This window comes from Hylobates moloch, unplaced genomic scaffold (genome assembly GCF_009828535.3).
Source record: "Hylobates moloch isolate HMO894 unplaced genomic scaffold, HMol_V3 SCAFFOLD_7, whole genome shotgun sequence".
NCBI lineage: Eukaryota > Metazoa > Chordata > Mammalia > Primates > Hylobatidae > Hylobates > Hylobates moloch.
Genome location: NW_026652282.1, coordinates 128,102,157 through 128,127,675, shown reverse-complemented (window position 1 = coordinate 128,127,675; position 25,519 = coordinate 128,102,157). Strand labels below are relative to the sequence as shown.

Below are 25,519 nucleotides of genomic sequence, written 5' to 3'. Positions count from 1 at the left end.
CAGTTGAGGGGACCCAAAGTTGGAGTTGAGGGTAGGAGTAATCTAGATTTGGGTTATGCTCTGCAGCAGAACTACCACTTCATTACTACATGTCTTCTAGGTGTGATCTTTTCAGTGCGTAAGACCTTCAGTATATCAAGGGAAAATGCAAAGTCATTGAATAAACTGAGTAGGAGCACTGAGAAGCTACGGCAGGGCTGAAATACTCAGGTTAATATGTGACATTACTCGGAGGCTCAGTAATGCAGTGCAGGCTCCAGCCTTCTCCTGCAAACCAGCTCAATTGATGGCTGCCGGCTAAGCTGGTAGTCCTATGGGATAGGAGAGGAGACCACAGTTAAGAATAGTTTTTCCTTTGCATTATAAAGGCTGGAAAAAAGTCTGTGATTATAAGGTTCTCTGCTTCCAAATGATCCATCTAAAAACTATGAGACTAGACATTAGAAAGACAAATATGAGAACCCAGAAGAAAGATGAAAAGAAAGGGAAATAAAGAAAAGCTTATAGCCCTAAACACAACTAAATCATATCCCCAGTCCACCTTAGACCTCTGGTTTGTTAAAAACAACTTTGCATGAGAAGAGTTGATTCATTTTTCCCCCACATATATCTTACAGCTTTGGTCATTAGATAACTGTAGTAGTTTTACACAACTAACTTTTCTATTGCCAAAGACAAAGATGTGTTGGAATTTTTGCGTGGTGGAGGAGATAGTGGGAATGAAGGGAGAGTGCAAAATATGTTGCCTTTGCAAAATTGTCATCGAAAGGATAGCCAGAACATAAATGATACTGTTTTGGCTTCAAAAGGGTAAGCAGGTGTCTTCAAAGTCCCAAATGAGCTGTGTACAAGCTTGTACAAACAAGCGCAGAATCAGGCCTGTTTGTTATTCACACAAACAGAGTGTAAACCATGTGAATTCCACAGTTCCCAGGATTCAGATGGTGCACAATGGTCCATAATGAGCAGCACCTGTGCTTACCTCAATTACCAGACAGTTCTCAACAGCAGCAGAAAGGGCTCACTAGAATTGTTTTTCAATAATAGATTTAGTTATGTCTTTCATAATTGGATTCAAAAGCTCAAAATTTCATTTTGCAACTTGTTCATAAAATTTGTATGAAAAAGTCTGGCATTTATTCAAAAGAAATAGTCTATGAAGAAAAAATTGCAAAACAGCCAACCGCTGGTAACTAAGCAGGCAAATTATAGTCCAAGCACTTGGCAAATACACCGTCTTTTTATTATTTCAGTAATTGAATTTCTGTTAAAGCATGGAGCATAATTTAACATGAGGAATTTATTTATAATACAATAGTGTTTCAGTAATAAATGCATTGTGATTGTCACTTTTAATGGAGTCTTATGTATTCCCTCTGAGACTGTGTGGCAGACTTTGAGACAGCCACTGCACCAGTGTTGTTTGTAGACAATCGAATTAATTGGAGACATGGTCATTAACTCGACCTGAATACCTCTGATTGCTTCTGTAAATAAGGTTAGAGACCAAATGGCTAATCTTCGTTGTCATTATAGATTCCTCTTACATTTTCACACTGCCTTGTATATTAAGATCATTTTGCTAAGCAGCTTTTGAGACTCTCCTTATATTTACAGTATTGTGTGGCACATAACCATAATTGTATTAGACTTATATTACATTCTCCATATCTTTATAAAGCACGATACTAAAAAAGAACCTATGTTGAATCACAACTCATAAAAACCATCAGACCAATAAATGAATAAACCACAGTGTATAAACCATCGTATTAAAGGAAAGTAAAACCACACCGCAAAAGTTGCTTTGGTCTCCTCTTACCGATCCTCTTAACACAGGATGGCCTCCCAAAGATGCAATCACTAAAGAAAGAGCACAACAAGGAAAGCACTGATTAAAATATCTTTATGTTTCAGTTGATGTCATGCCCTTTCTTGCCCTTCTGTAACAACATTAGTAACATGCAAATCAGAGGAGGTTAAGTTCTTTCTCCTTGTTCATTCTAGAATGGAGTTACCTAAGAACTATTTCAAATACAGATATTAAAAACTTTTAAATATTTGACTTACCATGTTATATTTTGTATCCTGTTATAGGCATGCAAGATATTTAGAGGGGATTTGGAGAAAAAGATCTCCTCCCTTTATGACTCAAATAATTCAAAAAGTGCGTATACTGGAAACATCTCTAAAAATGGACTTTCCAGTCATTTTATAATTCAGACACATTATAAAGGACCATTAAAAATGTACAGCATTATGTTGAATAATGAGACATTTACAAGTAGGATACCACAAAGAGATGAAAAAGAAGGAAGAGGAGGAGCAGGAGGAGGAGGAAGACAAGAAAGAGGAAGGAGGAAAGAAAAGTAATTCTGTGCTTTTATTTTTCCCTTGGCAAGATTGAAATATACTGAATATATAAAAAAGATAATTTATACTAGATCTGTATAAATTATCTATACTACTAGAAGAGTAGATCACTTCCTCATTGTTGTACCAAGCCACTGGAAGCCTATCAGTTTTCATGAGTTCCATGCCTAACTGAAAGTGTTGACATTTTCTTTGGATATTAAACGGGTCATGCCCAAAAGAGAAAAATAATGACCATTTCAATTATTTCAGACTTTTTGCCTTTATATATTCTTATTTTAACACTAATCTTTGTGTATATGATGAAAATGTTACATTTGACTCTCATACATATGAATGTACATATGTGTATGCTAGTAATCATGGCTAGAACCCAAGTGTGGGTTGTTGTAAACATTGGCTGGCAGCAATATCATTTTTAATAAATGACTAATGGCCAACATGTGCTGCAGAAGTCAACATTTCTGTCCTTAGCCAGCTAATAGTAACATTATTTTTAAATTAATGTTATGCACACCATTTGAAGGATGACACTTCTCCCAATGTTTTTACTTCTTAGCCAGCCATCTCAATTAGTGCTGAAATGATTCTACTTTCTTGGTATTAGCCATCTTGGATTTTAACCAACAGGTGTACACACTCTCTTTTTTTTTTTTTTTTTGAGAAGGAGTCTCGCTCTTTCACCCAGGCTGGAGTGCAGTGGCGCGATCTTGGCTCACTGCAGGCTCCGTCCCCCGGGGTTCATGCCATTCTCCTGCCTCAGCCTCTCCGAGTAGCTGGGACTACAGGCGCCCGCCACCACGCCCGGCTAATTTTTTTTGTATTTTTAGTAGAGATGGGGTTTCACCGTGGTCTCGATCTCCTGACCTCGTGATCCGCCCACCTCGGCCTCCCACAGTGCTGGGATTACAAGCGTGAGCCACCACGCCCGGCCTCACACTCTCACATATACACTCACTCAAATGCAGACTTGCACACGTGCACTCATACATACATACACACACATTCATCCATTCACAAGGCGCAGGTATACATACACATGCACACGCATATTATCTCTTATTTAAACACCTTGAATTTAGGCACAGTTCTCTGAAATGCGTGTTGAAATATAATTATAGTGAAAGGGAACATTTTGGCATATAAGCTTTCTGGAAAATGACTCTCTGCCAGTGTTTTGCCCAAGTTTCTAACTGGCACAGTAACGTACCCAGGTTTTGTCATTAAGAAGCTATAGTAGTATGGGACTCACAGAAACTGCACTGCATTTTGAGATGTTGATACCATCAGACTAGAAATTACTTTTATCTCACTAAAAGTACATGTCTCCCATGCTTTGCAAGTAAGAATATTTTGTTTGTTTGTTTTGGACATTTAAACCCTACCCCCCAAGTTGTCAAAGCCTTGTGTACACTATAATCCCTAAGATGTGCATTTGTTTGAATTTAGTAGGTAGGGACCCTGTAGCATTGTGATTTGCTGTTGACATACTAAAGGGGCATATGATGTAACCTTCAGAAAATGCAGATTTCTGGATTTTTCTGATGAAGTGGTTGACCACAAATGTAATTTGCTTAACCCCAGAAGGTATTTTAATTCCCTGTTTTAAATCCATTTTATTCTAAATTCTTCCTTCTTTGAAATTGCTACATTTCCTAAATCCCTCTTAATAACAAAACCAAACATCCTGACCTTATTACTACCAGCCTGTTTGTCATCATCACAGGTCCTGCCAGTTCTTGGTGAAATGCCTAAGTTTGTTTCCATTTCTTTCTATGTCAGTATTTAATAGACTCTGTGTTCATTTGTAACACAGGATTGTCATTCCTCTTGCTATTGATCTAGTTGTAAGCCCTGCCATTCCACATACAGGAGTCAGTGTTGAGTAAGGCTGCCTGTACTTAGCTATCTTAACACTGGTGGCCATGTACAGACTTCCTCTTGATGTCAAAGGCAAGTTGGGTACAATATCAAATGAGTTCCCCTAACATGAGGAAATTGTGTTCCTCTTTTCTTCTCCCATTTCCACTTGGCCTCCTTCAATTTAGCATTGATGAGAAGGGAGACTATTAGCTAGAAGGTAAGATTTTCAGGCAGACTAAAGATCTAGTATTTCCTATGCTGTCATTCAAAATAACAGGCATATGAACTTCTGTTTAAAATAGCTGGGCTTTTTGACTAGAGGGCTTTTGTGTAGAAGATTTAAGATGTCAGCTTTAAATATGACATTGATAGTCTTTGGCAAAGAATGGGAGTGAATTTTTGTAGAAACTGCCTTTTTTTCTGACTGTTTATTAATGGTCTTTGTGATTTATAGTAAATGCTGGGGAGGATTTCCAGGCCCATTTATCATGAGAAGGGAACACCTTCTTGTTCTTAATGTGAGTGTGTCATAATTAGCAATGCATGTGGGCCAGGAGATTTAGCTCTGCCTTTTCTGAAAGTCCTTCAACCTCATATTTAATCCCAAACTGATCGAATATTTTTTCTTCTTTGAGGAAATTAATTATGCCACTGGAAAAATCATCAACTAGAGGGGGAGTTGATAACAGGCACAATGTAGGCTGGGTTGGCTAATGTATCAAAATGACATGATTAGAGTAACTCACATCTTAGACAAATTGGAATAATGGAGTCATCATTCTAATTAAAAACAGGAAGGTCTGTTTGTATGTAGCATTCATTTTCAGTAAGAGCCACACCATTTGTTTTTCATGTTCATGCATGTTTGTACACTCTGCGACCCATCAATGGCTGTTGCTCTAAATACCAATTACATTAAAAATATCCATCCAGATACTTTGCATTTTGTCAATGGAACCGAAGCTGAAGAAGGAGTTGGGCACTGTGTCATATGGCCAGCATCCATAGAGGCAGTTGAAAGGTTACAAATCCATCATCATGCAACCTATTTGCCTGATTATTTTCATCAAATTAACTTATGCTTCATGATGTTTTTGTGTTCCATAGGCTGACCTAAGTACTGGCTTCTGTTGATAACCAGTAACGCATAGACATTTCACAGTTAAGTATTGTTCTTTACCAGGTGACTTTGTGCTTCATTTCTATATATTATAAGGCCATTTGAAGTATTTTCTTATAACAAGAAAATTATATACAATTTATCATGCCGGTCACCCTGGGATATGCAAAATGACTTTACATTCTGGTCGCTGCCATCAAGGAATGTACAATTTAGTGGTGCAGGTTAGCACAATGAAATAAAATCATCTGAGAATAATGAAGTGATAAACTGTGATGCAAAACAGGGAGGTATCTGTAAGAATTAAAAAGTCATTAGCAATGACCTCATATTATTTGAATTTGAGCTTGAAAGATAAAGATTTAACCAAGCAGAAGAGAGGGGAAAAGTGTCACTGTAGATAGAGCAAACAGGATAAGCAAAGGCATGGAGGCAATGTGGGAGCAGAGAGGAGACAAAAGTTGCATTTGTGTTGGGAATAACAATCAGAAATAAAACTGACACTATGGTAGGGTGTTGATGGAGATCTAGCTCTGAAAACCTCATAGCAAAGAGTGTATATATCTGCCAGAAAGTCATTGTGAATTCTGAAATAGAGAGATCTCATGATACAACATATTGTCACGGACAGTGAGTATAAAAGAGCAAAGCTTTTAGTTCACCAAGGAATGAGGTCAAGGCGAGTAAGAAAAGAACATTGGATTTGCGACCAGGCACGGTAGCTCACGCCTGTAGTCCCAGCACTTTGGGAGGACAAGGTGAGTGAATCACGAGGTCAGGAGTTCGAGACCAGCCTTGCCAACATGGTGAAACCCCATCTCTACTAAAAATACAAAAAATTAGCCGGGCATGGTGGCACACACTTGTGGTCCCAGCTACTTGGGAGGCTGAGGCAGGAGAATTGCTTGAACCCAGGAGGCGGAGGTTGCAGTGAGCTATGATCGTGCCACTGCACTCCAGCCCAGGCGATAGTGTGAGACTCCATCTCAGAAAAAAAAAAAGAGAGAAAAGAAAAGAACATTGGATTTGCAATGATGAGTCAGGAAGAGAAGGGTTGTTGCTGGCAGTTAAGAAGTAGTTTTAGTAGCCAAAAGAGTTTCAAAGCCTAATTACTAGGCCTGAAGAAGTTTCTAGTGGTGAGGAAGTGGAACCAATAAGTGTTGACTTTGACCACATCTTTAAGACGTTTTCATGGTGGAAGACAGTCAGTGACTTTTTCCTGTTTAGGAATGTATGGGCTAGTCTGGGTGACCACCCAGAAGGCCTGTCTGTACATCATCCACTTCTCTTGGCAAAATGTTGTGTTGCTGCCTTGTGAGGGTTAGATACAGCAATTTTGCAAGTTACAGTTTTTGCCATTCACTTAGATTTCTGATGATCATGTTTACAATACAATTATGAAGTAAGATTCATTCAGTAAGGAAACTATATGACTTTTATTTTAGAAATTGCATATGTGACTTTGAATAGGCCGACTGCAACAAGGTTTTCCTAGCACACAGCGTTGGTGTCCTTCAGTGTTTTCAACACCAAATTCTTACAACCAGCTCCATTAGGTCACCTGAAGAAAACTTTTTGGATTAATTTTGAGTCTTATTGCTTTCTGAGATGATTAGAAAGATGAGTTTTGTAGTGGGTTTTGATTATTTTCATTGCCTCAAGCTTGACAGTGTTTAGTTGATGGTCACAGTAGCCTAGTGAATAGATATCCTTCGATACCTGTTCCTTCTACCTTCTAGTGTTCTTGTGGCAATCAAATCATGGGAGTTAACTTGCTTGAAAACTATCAAGTGCTCTGCACTTAAAAGTATTCTGATCTTATTGATCTGATGACGATGATATCCTCTTGGAACGATAGGGTCACAGAGCAATAGGGATGTTAAGTGCCTACCCAAAGGCAGAGGATATGTCTGTGGACAGTCCTCCCTGAGATTTATAGAGAAGACGTCTTTGTGGCTTTACTCTAGGGTGTATTAAGCACACTAAGCATTTTACAGAATATGTGGTTGATAAAGCCTCTGGTCTTAGAAGCTTACCTTCTAAATCAAGTGTCTGTGATACATCAGGTAACAGATCAGACATGAAGGGAAGCAGACAATACTGATAAGGAGAATGGCATTGACCAACATCACAAAAGAGATGTAGTCTAAGGAGAGATTGGAAGAGCAATGCTCACTTCCCAAATTGAGCAGCAGGTCTAAGTACATTGAGTAATAGGAAAGAAGACATAAAGCAGGGAAAAAGGCAGAGGCTTATGCTAAGCCACTGTGAGACTATCTGCAGGAAGACCTGTGCCTGTCTAAGCATGCTTTGTACTTTCCTAGGGAATTCAGCCCGCCAGCTGCCTGGGTTCTCCTGACAAGCAGTTGGGCCCCATCTCCAGGCCAGCTTTTGGAACACAGTGGAGGAGATTACTCCACGGAAGCAGTTTCTGGGTTTAAGACACCCAGTGGAAGTACACAGCCTGCTCCACCTATGATTTGTGACTGATGTGATTCTTTATGGGAAGGTCTTGACCTTGTTATAGACTCCTGGAGGCTGGCCCTTTCTGGGTTTCTTGTGAATGCAAGCTGCCACTCAATCATTCATTCTCAGCTTTGCAGAGGCCAGAGCTCACGGGAGTCAGTGTTCACATCCACTTGCTTGCCTTTCTTCTCTCCTTTGCTCCCATTTTTAAAAATGGGCTTTAAAGGCAAAAGGTACAAAAATACTTGGCTTTATATGATTTTTTTTCCCACCTGTTTGGCTGTTTGATTGAAACAGCTCTGTCTCATGCCAGAAAAGTCAGTGTGATTTTTAAAATTATTTCCATAGAAACCAAAATATCAGTTTATTCTCCCATATGCAAATTGCAATGCTTTCAAGACATAATGGTCCATTAGCCAACGTTGGCCAGTCTTACTGGGAACATGCCGACATCCTCCATAGTGTCACCTCACCATGTACCATGGTGAGGTTGAATCCAGGTGCCTTTTTTTCATTCAGGTTGAATCCAGGTGCCTTTTTTTCATTCCTTTGAAATTGCAATATTGAAGTTAATCTCGTAGTATCCTTAAAACTATTTTTCAACTTGGGATGGTTTGGTGCTACATCTCGGTATTCTCAGCTGTAAACTGGAAGTAGTAAGAGTATCTAATTTATAGTGTTGTGGTGCAAATTAAGAGAGAAACTGCAGGGAAAGTGCTCAGCAGCCCAGTTCCTGGCATATAATGAACACTAGCACTACCAGGACAAATTATGCCCTGGATCCCCACTATGGCCATGGGTATAGCCTGCTATGACCCTGACCCTTGGCTTGGGCAGTGGCAAGCCACCTTTGAACGTCATTAGTGATCCATAGGACATGTTCACAGGAAAGAAACATACATTAAGTGAACTGCTGGTGTGGGCAAGTAGGTTCAGGAAAGTGGTAAACTGATATCCCAGCTTATCAGAAGGAATCTGATAGAAATTGTTCAGGAATAATTGCCTAAAGAGAGCTTAAATTTCACCAAGTCAGATTTAAAATGATACAAGGTAGTCAACTTTCTCTGTTGCTAAAGGAGGACAGAATAATTATGAAAAAGTGAAATTCACAGTTCACCTCAAAATTTGGTTTTAGCCTTTAGTTTCAAATTCGTAACTCACCAACTTCTTTTTCTCCCAGTGGCTCCCATCGGAATAGCCCCATGTAGATATTAACCTTGCCGGGCTCAGTGTGGTCCACTGGGAGTTATCTGCATCACCTGTGATTATATTGGAACTGCAGAACTCAGACCTTGCCCTGGGCCTACCTAATTAGAATCTGCAGTTAGTAAGATCTCCGGGTGATTCCTATGCACATTAAATTTGGAGAAGCATGGGTTTGTGAGTTTTCTCACCTACATTACCTCATCCAGCCCTCGTAAAAACCTATGGGATATATTATCCCCATTTTACAGGTAAGGAAACTGAGACCCTTATGTTAAGTGCCTAGCCTAAGGTCATACAATGATGAAGTATCCAAGGTGACACTCAAAAGCAGATCATCTGACTTCCAACCCTATGCTCTTCCCATTGTACTAAAACTGACTCTTTAAAACTAGTAAGGAAAATGCAGCTGTCTAGATATGTGGCAGTGGATTGAAAATGGGAGACGGGGCACAGGTAGGAAAAGAAGAGGCCAAGTGCCCGAGTCTGGTCAGTCTACAGAAAGGACAACCAAGCAATGATTAGTTATGAGTCAAACATGGTGCTGAAAAGCCATTGCCAAAATCACTCATAATTATCATCTCAGAAAGGAAGTAGGGGTTGAGTAAGTTAGAAGAAATAGGAACCAACAGCTGGTGATCGAAGAATGTAAAAAGCCGGTCATTTACAGTTATCATAAAAGTTCCAAACAGTCTGTTTGCAGCCTCTCTGGAAGATGTAACCTCTCATTGCACCATTGATGTGGCATTAATCTACTAGCAACTTTTTACTCAGAGATCTGCTTCCCAGCACGTCATTTAGCCATCAAGGTTCCCTTCCCAGGATGGGCTTATATGTTTGGACTTCTCTGAAGGGAAACTAAATTTTACAAACAAAAGAAAATCGGTTCAGGTGTAAGAGGGTGCACTCAGAATTTTAATTATTTGGATCTTGTATTACCTTCCTATTGCTGCCGTAACAAATTACCTCAAACTTAGTGGTTTAAAACAACACACATTTGTTATCCTAGAGTTCTGGAGGTCAAAAGTCAGATGTGGGTCTCACATGGTTAAAATCAAGGTGTCAGCATGGCTGCATTCCTTTCTGAAGGTTCTAAGGAACAAACTGTTTCCTACTCAAGTAAGTTATTAGCAGAATTCAATTCCTTATGGTTATAGGACAGAACTCTCCATTGTCTTGCTGGCTGTTAACTGAGGGCCAGTTCCAGCTTCTAGAGGCTGCCACATTCCTTGACTTTTGGCCTCCTTCGTCCATCTTCAAACGCCAGCATAGCAGGTCAAGTCTTTCTTACATGGCATCACTCTGGCCTCCTCTTCTGCCTCCCTCTTTCACTTGTAAGGATCCCTGTGATTACGTTGGGCCCACTTGGATAATCCAGGATAATCTCCCCATCTCAAGATCCTTAATATTTACATGTGTGAAATCACCTTGGCTATATAAGGTAACATATTCAGAAGTTCTATGGATCAGGATATGGACATCTTTGGGTCAGTCATTACTCCATCAACCACAGATCACTTCAGTCATTCAGGGCTTTAAGCATGTCATGTATAGTAACTTGTCTGAGAAAATGAATAGGAATGAATAGGTGTGGACCTCCTTTTTACTCTTTGCAAGTAAATTGAGGCGGCTCTACTTCAAACATCAGGATGAGATAACAGGACAAACATCTTAGTGTATACATGTTAGGCAAAGATAATCTTTTCTTGAAGTTATATCAGGGTGTGGCCCAGATCACAACTGGACCATGATCGACTGTCTGCTCATCAATAGCATCAGAGAATTAGCAGAAAATATATTTGATTGTGACTTGCTTGTGATGATATTGGGATATGAATTATTTTATTTTCAAATTGTGTTCGGGGGGCATCCCAAGGAGGTGGGGAAGCTGCTGGGAACATAGGCTCCCTCCCCTCTCCACATCCCTTGTTTCTTTTTTCCACCAGAGCAATTCTGTTTTTATCGGTTTTATATATTATTCTTCTGTGTACACTTTCTATTTCTGCATACACTATTTGTTGCAGAAATGGGCTAAGTGGATTTTCAGGGGACAGGGGAGATGGGGGAAGATTTCAAAACTGCTGACACAGACAAAATGGAATCTTCCCACTCTCTGGCTAGAATAAGTTCAGGGTTCAGAGTGTCTGCCTCTGGTGGCCTAATGTGATGAGGCAGACATAATGCTCCAGTTCTGGAACCCAGAGTTCAGAGACAAAAACGAGGGAGGAAGGGAGATAAGATCAGCTGTGGATGTTGATTCCTTTGCCTGAAGTTCATCTGATTACAGCTTAATGATGAAATCAAATATGAAACCGTTCTAAATTACCTAATAGACAGACATTTTATCCCAGTAAAACTGGAACACAGTCAAGCTGATGAAATTCATACAAGTCTTAACTGAAGAGGAGAGTTTCACATAGGACTCTCCCATTAAACATCTCATGCTCCATGTCTTTGGCAAGTTCTGGGCCTTGTGAAATGTGTTGCCAAGATCAATACCCTGTGGACTTGCTTATAGAATCTTCCCATGTACGTTTCCTGTACATAGTCTGGATGCCCACACAGCTTGATGGAGCAGAATGGCCAATTCATCATCTCTGTTTAACTCCAGAGAAAGGGATTTACAGTTAAATTAGAATTAGACTCAAACAGCACTGGTGCAGGTGTTTGGCTTTCTGGAGGCTGTTAATCTGAATTAGTAAAAAGTCTGACTTATAAAATAGCCTTACAGAAGTGCAGTTTTAATCCTGTGAGGTTTATACAATAACCCTGTAACTGATAAAGTATTGTAGAGACAGGACATTCCTAGACTTGCCTTAAGGAGCAGATTGGATTGCACAAATGTCTCCTCACATGTTTTCTCATAAAGTCCATAAACAGCCTCACTTAAAATCTCCAATACACTTTAGATTCATAAGGATTATAATCTTTGAGTTGGAAGACACCTTAAATTTTGTGAGTAGTGGGGCCAGTGGTGCAAGTGGTAAAGGAATTTACCAATACAGTTGTAGGTAAAGAAAGGAAGATTTATTAAAGTATGAAAATATCTTGCAAGGTTGCAACAGCAGAGAAGGGGCTGTCCGCAAAGAGGCAGGGGCTGGAGGAAAGTTTTATAGGGTCGTGCTGGAGGGGGCTATGTGCAGAATGAGGTCATTTTGCCCATGAAACAGGGTCATTGTGCCTGTGGAATGAGATCATTGTTTGGGATTAGCCATCTCTCAGAACAATTGTTCATTGTTCTTCCCCACCTGGGCCCTCCTACACCTGGGGGCCCTTCCTCATTGTTGCCTACTTATCAGGACTCCATACTAAAGATCATCCAACCCCACTTCAGACCCACAATAAGGATTCTTCTCCCACATTCTTTATAGCCGCTGGCTATCTGCTCACCTAAAGTGCAGGGTTCACTGGCAATGCAAGGTAGTGCATTCTTTCTGTGGTCAGCTGTAAGTTTTTAAAAGCATTTCCTGATGTTGAGGTAAAATCTTCCTGACTAGATCTCCAACTCATTGGTTTTGTATTTACCGTGGAAGTTCAGAACAAGCCCACTCTTTCCCTGCCGCCAGGGCAGACCTGCGCATTGTTTGAAAATTTTCAGTATATGTGCCCCTCCCCCCACCCCCAACCCAGAGTCTTCTTCAGGCAGAATAGTCGGTTTCTTCAATGTGGCCTTTGGCCTCTCCATCTTTTCTGCATCTATTCATTAATTATGGTGCTACACATTAATCCCTTTATTGCAGAAGAGTCTGGGTGGTGTAAGCATAGAAAGACTATCACATATAGAGTCTAGGGTGCCCAGACTGTTCTCTTAAAGCCCATCTTTTTCCCCTGGCACTCTCAAGCTTTCCACCAGGGCCAACCCTGTCTGGAGAAGGCATCTTAAATGCCTCCCCAGCTTCTGTCCCACTGGCCTACTCTTTGATCACCTTCCCCAGCTTTGGATTCCCCCGCTAGGGTCACTGACTTGCTAAGCCATCTTCTCTGCCCCCAGTCTGGCCTATGACCATGAAGACCTAATGAATGGGTTTGGGATTAAAATGAAGCTTAGTTCTACTTGGTAAAGATGGCTCACTCTGATGAATATGATAGCAAAATCTGATCTTTGAAAAGGTTGAGCAGTTGACTTTGAAGTCATTACAAATGTGGGTCCTTTGAGAAGTTTTATTACATTGTAGTGAAGTTACTGAGTACACTTTTAATATTTACAGACTATAGAGTGGATGGTTTAATATAGCAAATGTTAATTATTTTTAGTATCAGACATTATGTTTGTTGTAATCACTAGCATTCTTTTTAAAAGCAGTTTATTGAAATATGAAAGTAAATGATGTGTGGAAAATAACATTAATACAGTTTTAGTGAATGAAGAATATATAAACTGTGCATTAGTTTTTCATCTCCTAGGCAGAATCAAGTATTACATGGGCTAGCTTTACTCATAGCCACTTTAATGTACATCTGGAAAATAAATTAGTAACGTATGAAAATAAATGTAGCAGAAGTGGAAATTTAACTAGCTGAACAGCTAACAGATTTCAGTGAAGAACTGAAAGTGACATATTATGATGCTTTGCCAACTTGAAAGTTCCATGGTATATTCCAGACAAGAATGTGGCCTTAAGCCAACTATTCAGCTATTGATGTTTGTCCTGCTTTTAAAGACAATGTTTCAGTTTTGTACTCACGTTTTGTCCCTGGGAGCAGTCCCAACCGGGCGCAAGGTAGGCCCACAGGAAATGAGGCCCAGACTCAGATGTAAAGCTTACATTCCTTAGCAGACTGGCTGCATGTACAGTCTCCAGCAAGCCCATGAGCAGAAGATGGAGAGTAGAGGCACAGGAAAGGTGCTGGTGAGAGCAATTTTGCCTCCAGTTAAGCAACCATTATTCCCTTCCACAAACTCTGCCTCTCCATTTCCACCTGTGCAACTTCCCAGAGAAAGCAATTCCTTTTCATTAACACACTGAAGTCCTTCACCCCTAGTCTGAGTTCTCATGGTGTCCTCCCTGAATTAAAGTCCCTCCTTCTTATCCCCATATCTGTATGTGTAAGTAGAAAAAGCTGATGTACTTCTTGTTCTTCCTATACTAATTTCCTGTATGTGTTCATTGTCAAAATTGACTGTGCATGGAGTCCCACCTGAGAACACAGAAACAGATTTAGCTATAAAAATTCTTAGGATACATAATTTCAGGTCTCATTTCATTGGATCTCAGTCAAGGTTGCCCTTATGTTGAAAACAGTTTTAATTTCATGTCTTTATTTATATCTACTTATAAGTATTGTCACATTTTCATATATGATTTCTATTCACATCCATAATTTCTTACAATTCTGAAATTCAAAAAGTTCTGAGAACCAATATTTTTTCTAACCTTGAGACAAACTCATTTGATGATAAAACCTGATCTAAACTGTTGTAAAGATATTTATTTAAAACATTTATGTATTCCTCTTACTGTGAATGTTACTGCAACAATAGCAACAAGTTTTATTAAGGGGTGCTTACCCAGATCCCACTGAGAATATTATATATGGTATATTCAGCATATTACTTTTTAAAATTAAAAACATCTGAATACTAGAATACATCTGTTCTCACACACACACACACACACACACACACACCAATTTTTTTACTAAATCCATGAAACTTTGATTTAGCTAAGGAATAAGTTGATTTTGGTAAATAAATCATCCGTGCTTCATGTGTATCACCTTAATGTATTTGGTTTTGAGGGAGTAATCCCAGGGATTTTTTGTTTCTTACAGAAGTTGCTAAAAAATTATCTAGTAAGTGGAACTCTATCCAGAAATATTCCAAAGTCAACCTAGAGTCTATTTTAGCTTAGTAATAGCAGGATGACCAGCTTCGTATTAAAAGAAATGAGTGCATAAATGTGAAATGACACTAGGAAACAGCCTTTTCTCTTGAGAATCATAAATGTGGATACAAATTAGATTTTATCCCTCAATCCACCACCCAGTATTCTCAGTGTTGCAGATGCTCTGTGTTATATTTAAAACTTGGGAGGAATTGAGGCCAAGTTAGCCTAATCTCTGGATTAGTCTCACTTAGATTTCTGTTCTCTCAATCTTTATTTAGTAACCAAAGACAAAAACAATTGATTAGATTTAAAGAGAACTTTGCATAAATAGGGTATCATTACTGACACTAAAGAGAGATCTACAGAGGAATGCAGGGAAATAAGAACCCTGTTATAGGTCTCCTCCCTTTCCCCCCCACTGCTGGAGGAAGACACACAGTTCCCAGGAGATACAGTAGTCTCCTTATTTCTTGTACTTTCCCTAATCTCTTGATGTACTTGGCAGAGAAATGTACTTGTAGTTCGCATTTACTTAGCAGATAGCAGTTTAAAATGAGCTTTCACTATGTGAAAGAAAATGTCTACCTGGGAGATTAAAGGGCCAGTCTTTAAGGACACACGGCACAGGAAGTGGAAAGGCCCTCTGCACTGAGTAGTGACTGATGAGGAACCCGTGCTGGCTTTGAAGAGATCCTATTCCTTCCCAAGCAGCAGCTCAGTATGGCTCCAGCTCAGCGAGTGAGAGTTGTAATGTTGGAGAACAGGCTCTAGTGAAGGCATGGGGTGGGGTCATGAACTCGTTTGGGTTCAGGCAATGAATAAAGGTCTGTGCTCCTTGAGTTGGGGGCTGGGGAATCCTTGAGGATCCTCTTTCTCACATTTGAACATGGGGCCACAGGACCAGGTGACCTCCAGGACCATACTGGGCTCTCTTGACTGAGCTGCTGCGTCAGATTTGGGGAATGTGAGGCAGAGAGCAAGTCAAGTTGCTGCTGCATGCAAGAGGCTGTGAAGGCCCAGTAGATGGCAAACAGACAAACAGGCCCCGAGCACTCCCCTCCCCATGAGCTAAACTGATCTCCAAAGAGGGGTTAGGCTGAAGAGACAGAGGGAGATTAGAACCTTCCCCCAAATTTAGAGACCCATTTCTGAGAGAAAGCAAAATTCAGTCCAAAGTGACAATGAGAAAAAGAAAGGTGATGGCATACCCCAGTGTGCCAAGATGCAGCTGAGGCTGACTTGTTATAGGACACAGAGAGCAAACGATCGGTAAGGAGGAGTATTAATTATCAATAAAGGCAGAGTAGCAAATGGTGTCACTTTCCAAATGCTTTGCTTGGTCAGCTTTACAAATTTAAAATCAATCATTACAGCTGGTTGCTCTCTTATGATCATAACTCCTTGTAAGAGTTACAAAGAGGTCATAAAAAGTATGGTGGAGGAGGCCTAGAAGTGTGTTGTCTCATTCCCTTATTCATGCACCCAACAGACAGAAATTGAGGACCAACTCTAGTCACTTTGGGGCTGAGCGCCAGGCCCTCAGCAATGAATATGCTCAGCACAGCTAGTGCCCTTTGAAGGAGCTGGGGGGCCAGGGTGCTAGGTGCTAGTCTTGGCTCTCCAACTAGCTGCGAGGCAAAGACCAGCTCCACCCCCTTTCTGAACCTCAGTTTCCTCTAATTAAAATGATAATTGAACTCACTGCTTCTTGGTAATAGAACTATATACCATATGTTTAGCTAAGATCAGAGCCCCTTGATGAACTTGTGGGGTATTGAACAAGGGGGCAACAAAAAATGAAAAACTACCTTAACTGAAAAAAAATGGGACAGTTCAACATCTAAGGCACTACGTCTATATCTGCATCCAGAAGGCATGCAAACTTGGCTTAAGGTTTTTATGTTGAGTGAGGGTGGCAAGGCTTTTCTGGAAGACAAGGCAGTGTGATGGAAAGCCAAGGAACTTGCATACACGTAGGCCTGGTTCTCTTCAAACCTTTCAACTTGGGCCAGTCACTGGGCCTCCTAAGCCTCACGTTTCCTATCTATAAAATGGGAACAGTAAACCCCACTCTACCTACATTTCACGGATCATAGGCCCTTCAGCTGAACTGGGCTGTTTTCCATCTTATTTGAGAGTAAATGAGGCAATTGAATTATGTTGTTTTTCTTTCAGCCCACCCTTGGCCACTCCCCAGCCCCCACCTGCAGTGCAAGCCAGCGGGGGTTCTGGCAGCTCCAGCGAATCGGAGAGCAGCTCTGAGTCAGATTCAGACACTGAAAGTAGCACCACTGACAGCGAATCTAATGAGGCACCTCGTGTGGCAACTCCAGAGGTGAGTGAAGGTGCCAGGGCCCTAACCATGATCTGCCTGTCCCGGAGGCAGCACCCTCAACACACACACGCACACACGCACACACACACACACACACACACACACACACACACACTTTCAGCACAATAATTAATAATTAATTTAGCACAATAACCACTTCAGAGAAGTATCCAGATATTTAACAGCATTTTTAAAAAACATATATTCACATACTCCTAACATGCATACATTTTTTGCTGTGTGACTGATTTGCTGTGTGACTCTCTTAGCTTCTCTTAGCATAGTAAAACTAGCATAGTAATGAATAGACTAGCAGCTTGTCTTCTGAGAGACCCAATGAAGCCAGTCAAGATCCGATTCTGGCCTTGGGGACACTAACCCATACTCGTGATTAATGTGTGAATTGCCACTTGGCAAGTAAGACCCAAGAAGTATGGCTTTCCTTAAAGGTAAAATGATTATTTAAATGTTATATGTTCTTTATTTTAATATGCATCCTTCAAGTGTGTTTGATAATAATTCACCAAAACATTTAACACAGCTCCATGAAATACTAAAATAATAATTTTGAAATAAAAGAATTTGCTTCACATCCTCTCTGAGTCCAGGATAGCCGCTCAATTTCCCTGAGCCTGCATTTGGTACAGCAAGTAAATTCCACCCTCAACCCCCGGCTCTTCATACACTTGTTTTTCAATAATCAGGAAAGAAAACTAGGAGACAATAATAATATTACTGCTATTAATAATAGAGATACCTGTTGAACATGGACCATGCATGTGCCAGGCACTGTGCTGGGCTCTTGACTTGCATTTTCTCATATCATCCTCATGACAACCTTACAGAGTACTTATTATTATTTTTGTTTTACAAATGAGAGAATAAGGTTCTAGGAGGTTAAAAAGAGCTTTCCCAAGACCTCACAGATAGATAGACAGTAGTAGAGCCAGGCCTGAAAACCCCGGTCCACGTGTATCCAGAGCTGACGTTCTCAACCCGAGAGCTCCGCTGCCCACAGTGGCAGCTGATACAACTTCCTCAACCTTTGCCTGCCATTGTCTTGTGCAGGTTGCTATCACAACTACTCAAGTGTTTTTAATTCTGTCACCCTCTATTGGCTGGTACCACAAGCCTCAGCTGATGGCTTTCAAAAGAAGAGCTCTTCTAATAAAAATGATGGCTCTTTTTTCAGCTGGCAGAACTCAGAGTTAGGAATCAAGGACCCGAATAGTATGCATCATTGCCATGGTTTAGTGGATGCTAATGTCTGCATGCATGTTCCTATAAATTGGTTATTGCCCATACACCAAGGAAAGCTCAGTGGTTTCTATTTTTTGGAAGTAAAATCTTTTTGTCCTTCAGTAAAAATACAAAAGGCCTGATCTGTTTGCAGGGAATGACAGCATCACATAGAAGGCACTGGCACTCTGGCAGCTGGAAAGCCTTTCCTTTTGAATTATACTTGAGGTGCGCTTACATTCCTTTCAGGATCAGAGACTATTACCTCTGCCTCCTGGTGAGAGGTTGAGTGATGATTCCCACAAAGGATTTGGGAAACAGGTTTTCCTCATGGGCATCCCTGCCAACGCACTGGAACATCTCTCTGTGAATAATTCTTTTCTTCCTGGCCAAAGTAGAGAAGGAGTAGAAATGAGCTTAAATAAGTAGACTGCAGCTGGTTTGTATCTGGCTATTTAGGTCATTTGAATATTATGGATAGTGGGTATGTGCAGGTGTATGTGTGTGAGTGTGTGTATTTGTATATGTGTGAACGGTCACTTGACATCCAAAGCTTTTAGTAGTAGTCTCTGTACTGAGGGTTCTCTTGAATCCTTCCCAAGTGTAAAAATCGTTCTTGCTGCTGTTTCTCAATCTGCAGCCTGAGCCACCCTCAACCAACAAGTGGCAACTGGATAAATGGCTTAACAAAGTGACATCCCAGAACAAGTCTTTTATTTGTGGCCAAAATGAAACACCCATGGAGACTATTTCTCTGCCTCCTCCAATCATCCAACCAATGGAAGTCCAGATGAAAGCGAAGACGAATGCCAGTCAGGTCCCAGCTGAACCCAAAGAAAGGCCTCTCCTCAGTCTCATTAGGGAGAAAGCCCGTCCACGGCCCACTCAGAAAATTCCAGAAACAAAGGCTTTGAAGCATAAGTTGTCAACAACTAGTGAGACAGTGTCTCAAAGGACAATTGGGAAAAAACAGCCCAAAAAAGTTGAGAAGAACACCAGCATTGACGAGTTTACCTGGCCCAAACCAAATATTACCAGCAGCACTCCCAAAGAAAAAGAAAGTGTGGAGCTTCATGATCCACCAAGAGGCCGCAACAAAGCCACTGCCCACAAACCAGCCCCTAGGAAAGAACCAAGACCTAACATCCCCTTGGCTCCCGAGAAGAAGAAGTACAGAGGGCCTGGCAAGATTGTGCCAAAGTCTCGGGAATTCATTGAAACAGATTCATCTACATCTGACTCCAACACAGATCAGGAAGAGACCCTGCAAATCAAAGTCCTGCCTCCATGCATTATTTCTGGAGGTAATACTGCCAAATCCAAGGAAATCTGTGGTGCCAGCCTGACCCTCAGCACCTTAATGAGTAGCAGTGGCAGCAACAACAACTTATCCATCAGTAATGAAGAGCCAACATTTTCACCCATTCCTGTCATGCAAACTGAAATGCTGTCACCTCTGCAAGATCATGAGAACCTGAAAAACCTCTGGGTGAAGATTGACCTTGACTTACTCTCTAGAGTACCTGGCCACAACTCACTCCATGCAGCACCTGCCAAGCCAGACCACAAGGAGACTGCCACAAAACCCAAGCGTCAGACAACTGTCACAGCTGTGGAGAAACCAGCCCCTAAGGGCAAGCGTAAGCACAAGGTGAGCTGTCCAAAGTGGCCTGCCACGTGCTTGTGAGCAGTGTTTGTGTGTTGTCTAACTTGATCTTGAGCCTCATTTTCAAGGAAGCCAATGGCAGTGCATTGCAGATTTTGGTAAAGGTGATGATGCTTTCTGTGGGAAATGCAGTATTTGACATGACCAGAGAGGAAAAACTAGGAATGATCTGTAGCCAGTGGCAAGAGTGTCCATTATGGCATATGAGGGCTTATGACGTGTAGGAAATAAAAATATGAAGAAAGTCTCCTTACTTAGGCAAGGCACACAAGTGCCCTCAATGTCCGAATGCATCTTCTAGGGCTTTTTCATTTCTCTGGACAAACGTTAGCATCTCCACAGCCCAGTTATACTCTAAGTCTCCTGGGTCCTACCAACCACATGTTCTGCCCAGCCTGCTGGGATCACTGATCTATGTGGTAGGCTGGATTTGGGAAAATCTTACCTGCAGAAGGTTAGAGCTGAATTCCAAGGCTATAAAGTATACTCATAAGGTGAAATCCAGAGTGGCCCTTTTCATTTGAACTATGTCTAGAGAAATTGTTTGGTATCCAGTACGCTCATTCTGTCGTATCTCCACATCTTAGGGTAGTTTTTTTTAGAGTGACGTTATCTCATGATGATATTCAGGTAATCTTCTTTCTAAGGCTGCCACAGTGGCTAGAGAGGAGGTTCCCAGTCCTTTCTTCATTTATTCTGTCCCTTTCCAGGAAAGACTTAAGATTCCTCATAGGGCCGCAGCCCCCACTGTGGCTAGGCCATCCTACTGACTAGGATGATGCAAAAATGATGGTAGTCATCATTCAGCTTGATTTTACAAGTTCCAAAACAGAGGATATTCTCTCTGAGTTGCATACCTAATGAGAGTACAGTTTGAGCATCCCAAATCTAAAAATCCAAAATCCGAAATGCTCCAAATCTGAAACGTTTTGAGCACTGACATGACACTAAGGAGAAATAAGTGTTCATTGGAGCATTTTCAGATTTTGGATTTTTGAATTTGAGATGCTCAACTGGTAAGTTTAATGCAGATATTCCAAAATTCAAAAATATTCAAAGTCTGAAACACTTCTGGTCCCAACTATTCTGGATAATAGCTACTCAACCTATATTCCAAAATAGGGACCAAGAAGTCAAAGGCCTTTGCCCTACCATTGATTCTCCACATTTAGTGATGACGACAATACAACCACAGCTGACAGTGTACCTTCAAAACAGCACATGCAAAAGTCCAAAGGTGTGCTTTGAACATGGTTCATTTCCTTGCATGGTGCTCATTGTGTAAGCAACCTTTATATGTCAGCCATGATCCCCATGCTGCTCGGACAGGATTTATGTCACATTCAAGTCACAATGTTAGTTTCTAAACTACTCATTTGTGGGGGCATTGTTGATGGGAGAAGTGTCCAAAAATTGTATTAATAGATTCTCTTTACTTTTGTCGTGAGATTCCCATGCCACCCAGTCTTTACACAGAGGTTCAGATTACACAGTTCTACTCTCTCAAATGCCAACTTCTTTGTAGGACTAGGCTAGGCAAGGTTGATTGCTTTTCTGTCTGATCAAAGGTGCACATTTAACTCACCTACCTAATCTAGAAGTTAAAATAAAAGCAAACTATGTATCTTGCTCATTTTTAGTGTATAAAATATGATTGTCTGAATGGTGCCATGCATTTCAAGCTCTGTGTATTTTTTTCCCTGTTAAAGCCAACAGAAGTTGCAGAGAAGATCCCTGAGAAGAAGCAGCGCCTGGAGGAGGCCACAACTATCTGCTTGCTCCCCCCTTGCATCTCACCAGCCCCACCCCACAAGCCTCCCAACACTAGAGAGTGAGTTTGCCCTGGCTCTGTATGATGGCTTGGTATGATTGTTCAGATTCCTGAGAAATCCTAATTGAACCTGTTTAGGGGATCTTGCCCCAGACTTTAAGGTAAAAAACAGGAGTCTCTCAGTCAAGGCCTGACAGCTGTCCCTGGCCACTGGTCTAACAAGGGTGTGATAAGGGGTACAACATAGGCTGCCAGAATTGGGGTGACTTCATGAGCTTTTAGCAACATTTCTTTACTCTAATTCAGATTTATCACTAAAATTAGTCAAAACGAACTTTTAGCACTCAGTGAAGCGGAAAAGGAAGTAAATAAATTAACAAGAAGCATCAAGAGAACCCCTATCACTTTAACCAGATCACCTGCTTCTACCCAACATTCAGTTCTGATGGTGATTACTCAATTTCCCTGGAAAAGCAACTCCTTGATCTTGACAGAATGAGGCAGCTGCTTCCTCTTTGATGTCGTTACTTAACATTGATATGAATCTTGAGGACCAGTAGCTATGTCCGGAACTCCACAGAAGCCAAGGGAATGAAAAAAAAAAAAAAGAAGCCATCTTTTCCTGACACAGAACTGTCCCAGGAGGAGGGCCACTCCCAGACAGCTCATCTCTCTGGCCTCCCCAAACATATCATTCCAAGGAGCTGGCACCTGTTCTTCCTTCTCTCTCTGTGTGGAAGGTTCCAGAGTCCGGCAGGAGGCCTCCTGGCACCTCCTCATTCAAACAGCTTGAGTCTTCTTTAGAGAAGTCCTGCCTTCTGTTTCTGCCAAGCATTGTGACCAAGTTATTTCTGTCTTATAAATATCACTTCACTAACAATCATGTCAGCTACTTGAACCATTCTGTCTGAGTAATTATTGCCATAAATTCATTCAACGTTAGAGATTACTTCCATCAAAGCCAGTTTTGGAGCCTATTAGCAGCCCAGAGCAGAGAGGCAATCTGGCTAACTGCAGCTAACAATTGATTTCACAGATTACAGTTTAACATCAGTGATATGGCATCAATCTGCTACAGATAAGATGTCGGAAATAACTTATCAGCTTACATTTGTCTGGATCTTTGTTGTTTTGAGATGAAAGGAAAGAAAAGATCAATTACCACTAGATCTGGTTTAACTAATAAGGAGATTTGGGTTCTGGGCTGCCCCCCGCCCTGAGGATCAGTAGTTATTGGTGAGGTTCGTCTGTATTCTCTGATGTAAAACTTTGCTCTGAAACATCCCTTCACATACATACTTGAAGTTCTCAGAACTAGAGACCCTTCCAGTGGAGCAAGCTGACCCCTTCACCTGAGGGTAGACCAGGCATGTGAGGAGGCATGCTCCCCTGATGGTCAGACATGGTCATTCCAGAGCCCTCCTCCGTTGTTTGCAAGGAGGAAGGACTAAAATGGCATCGCTGTGGTGGCATTGTTCCCTCAGTTTCCAGGCTTGGACCAGTTTGGGCCATCCAGCCTTGCCACAACCTTCAGTCCCCACTGCTACACTCTCTAGGTGACCCAGTGGCCTGTCGCCTTCCCCATCTTATAAAAGAGAGATGACCAAGTATTACATAAAGGTCTAGTCATTTGAGTTGGTTCTTACCAAATGTCACACTCAGGGTTGGGGTCCAACCCCAGCTGAGGTCTGAGGGGAGTGTGTGGATGTGGAGCAGGGAGCTTGAAGAGCACTCAAAAGACAGCAGGTAAATTAGACATAGCTTTATTTAGCAGCTCCTTCACACGATGAGTGTTACATTTCTACATTACACAAACAATAGTGGCTGAGAGCCAGGTGGTGAGCTTCTCTGTGTTACATCTTCATGGCTATGATTATGTAAGACATGGGACTGTGCGCTTGTGCCCCAATCCACTGAGTCATCTAGGCTGTTTACCTCAGCCTATGCCTGCTGCCCTATGCCTGCTCGGCTGCAGCACAGCCATGTTCCTTACACCAAATGGTGTCTTTAATCCACTATCTTTATAATGTCTCTGCTTTTTTAGTAGGTGGGAAAGCAGTGTTTCCCTTGTAGCATTTATCATTCAGAAAGAGCCTCAATGAGTTTCTTATGCCCATCAAACAGATGAGTTTTCTCTGGAAAACTTTCTGGAGTTGAGGAAGAATGAAGCAATGACTGACCTCTTAGGGGTCTCCTCCTGGGAATCCTCTCCTCAAGCTTTGCACCTTTGTGCCTTATTAACCTTTCAAACAAAATGGGAGACAACGTTCACTTTTCTAAATGACTATTCTAAACCTAACAAAGATTCCACACCAGACTATGACAGCTATAGTTCCCCATAGTTCAACAGAAGGACTCTCCTGGACCTCCCCTTCTTCTTTAGAGCTGGTACCTTCAGCAGGCCCTCTGAGGAATTGAGTGCAGGTAGTGATGCTCTTCTTTTGTCTCCTGTTCTACTCTGGCGTACTGGAAGAGGTACCCAAAGACACAAAAGCTGTTTTTGTAGTTGTAAGTCATAACAATGACTGAGTGGCCTCTAGAAAATGCTCCCTAGGTGTCTTTCACCAAGGAAGTCCTTAAAGACCCCATGGTTCCAGATCATGACCAGGCAGATGTAAAGGGGGCCAGGTCACGGGTGCTCACTGTACAGAATGCACTGAATCCCCGCTGGTTGATTTAGTGGCAGACAGGCAGGCATTGCATGACTGTGGTTGCCAATGGCAAATTAACTGCCTCTCAGAAGCAGCTCTTTCCATTGCAGCCCCCAGTTTCTCCTCAGGCAGCTCAAGTAGTGGGGGAGTATTTACAGCTAATGAACCACCATTCACCTCCTGTAGATGCCACAGCAATGCTTGACATCCACACACGTAAATTCCCAAAGGCCTGGTGCCTTTGTAATTATTACACTTAATGTGATCTGCTATTTGTGGAGCTTCCTCATGGACAAGAATCTTAATCCATATGTTCACCATCATTTTAATCGGGCATCACTACTGTTTTAAAATGGTTATACATGTCAAAGCAATTTTTAAAATCCATTGGAAAGTATTTTTAATTAATTCTAATCAATTGAGGTAATGACAGAAACAGTTGCGTTTCTTCAGTTTCGCTACACAACAAACATTAACATAGGGCCACATTTATGAAACAAAAGATGGAGAAGATGACACATATTACAATTAGCAATTTTGTGCAACACAGTGGAAGTGGGCCAAGGAGTCTGCATTGACTTCTGTTTTAGGGAATCAGACCACTTGAATGCTTGTTCATCTTTGATTTGTTGCTTTGAGATATTGTAAATCTTTATTTCTAGACACTGACTGAAATTGACCAAGAGGAAAACATAAATTCTTGTTGACTTAATTTGCTATTGAAAATTGTAGTCAATAATCATGAAAAGTAAATAGCTGCACAGTGCAATATTAGTTGTCTAAGAAAAGATTAAAATTCAAGTAATCTTCATTGATTAGTCTAAGACAGTAACTAAAATGAAAATCCATGACCCAATTACCATGTTAAACAGCTAGCATAAGGTTTCAGTTGTTCTGTTTTATTTGAAGTCTCAGACTATTTGATGGTGCCCATTTAATGGGCAGATAAATCAGTTTGAAAGCACGGGAGTACTTTTAAAATTGCAGATGTCTAGTGTGAATAT

General features: G+C 41.2%; 1 protein-coding gene across 1 annotated transcript in view; it reads left to right on the top strand.

Annotated features, from left to right (window-relative positions):
- Nucleotides 1-25,519, top strand: part of AFF2 (ALF transcription elongation factor 2) — a 486,418-nt gene that overhangs the window by 420,975 nt on the left and 39,924 nt on the right. The window contains exons 11-13 of the mRNA XM_058441365.1: nt 17,029-17,188; nt 19,068-20,078; nt 21,803-21,924. Coding sequence (XP_058297348.1) covers nt 17,029-17,188; nt 19,068-20,078; nt 21,803-21,924 — 1,293 coding nt within the window. The remainder of the gene's footprint in view (nt 1-17,028; nt 17,189-19,067; nt 20,079-21,802; nt 21,925-25,519) is intronic.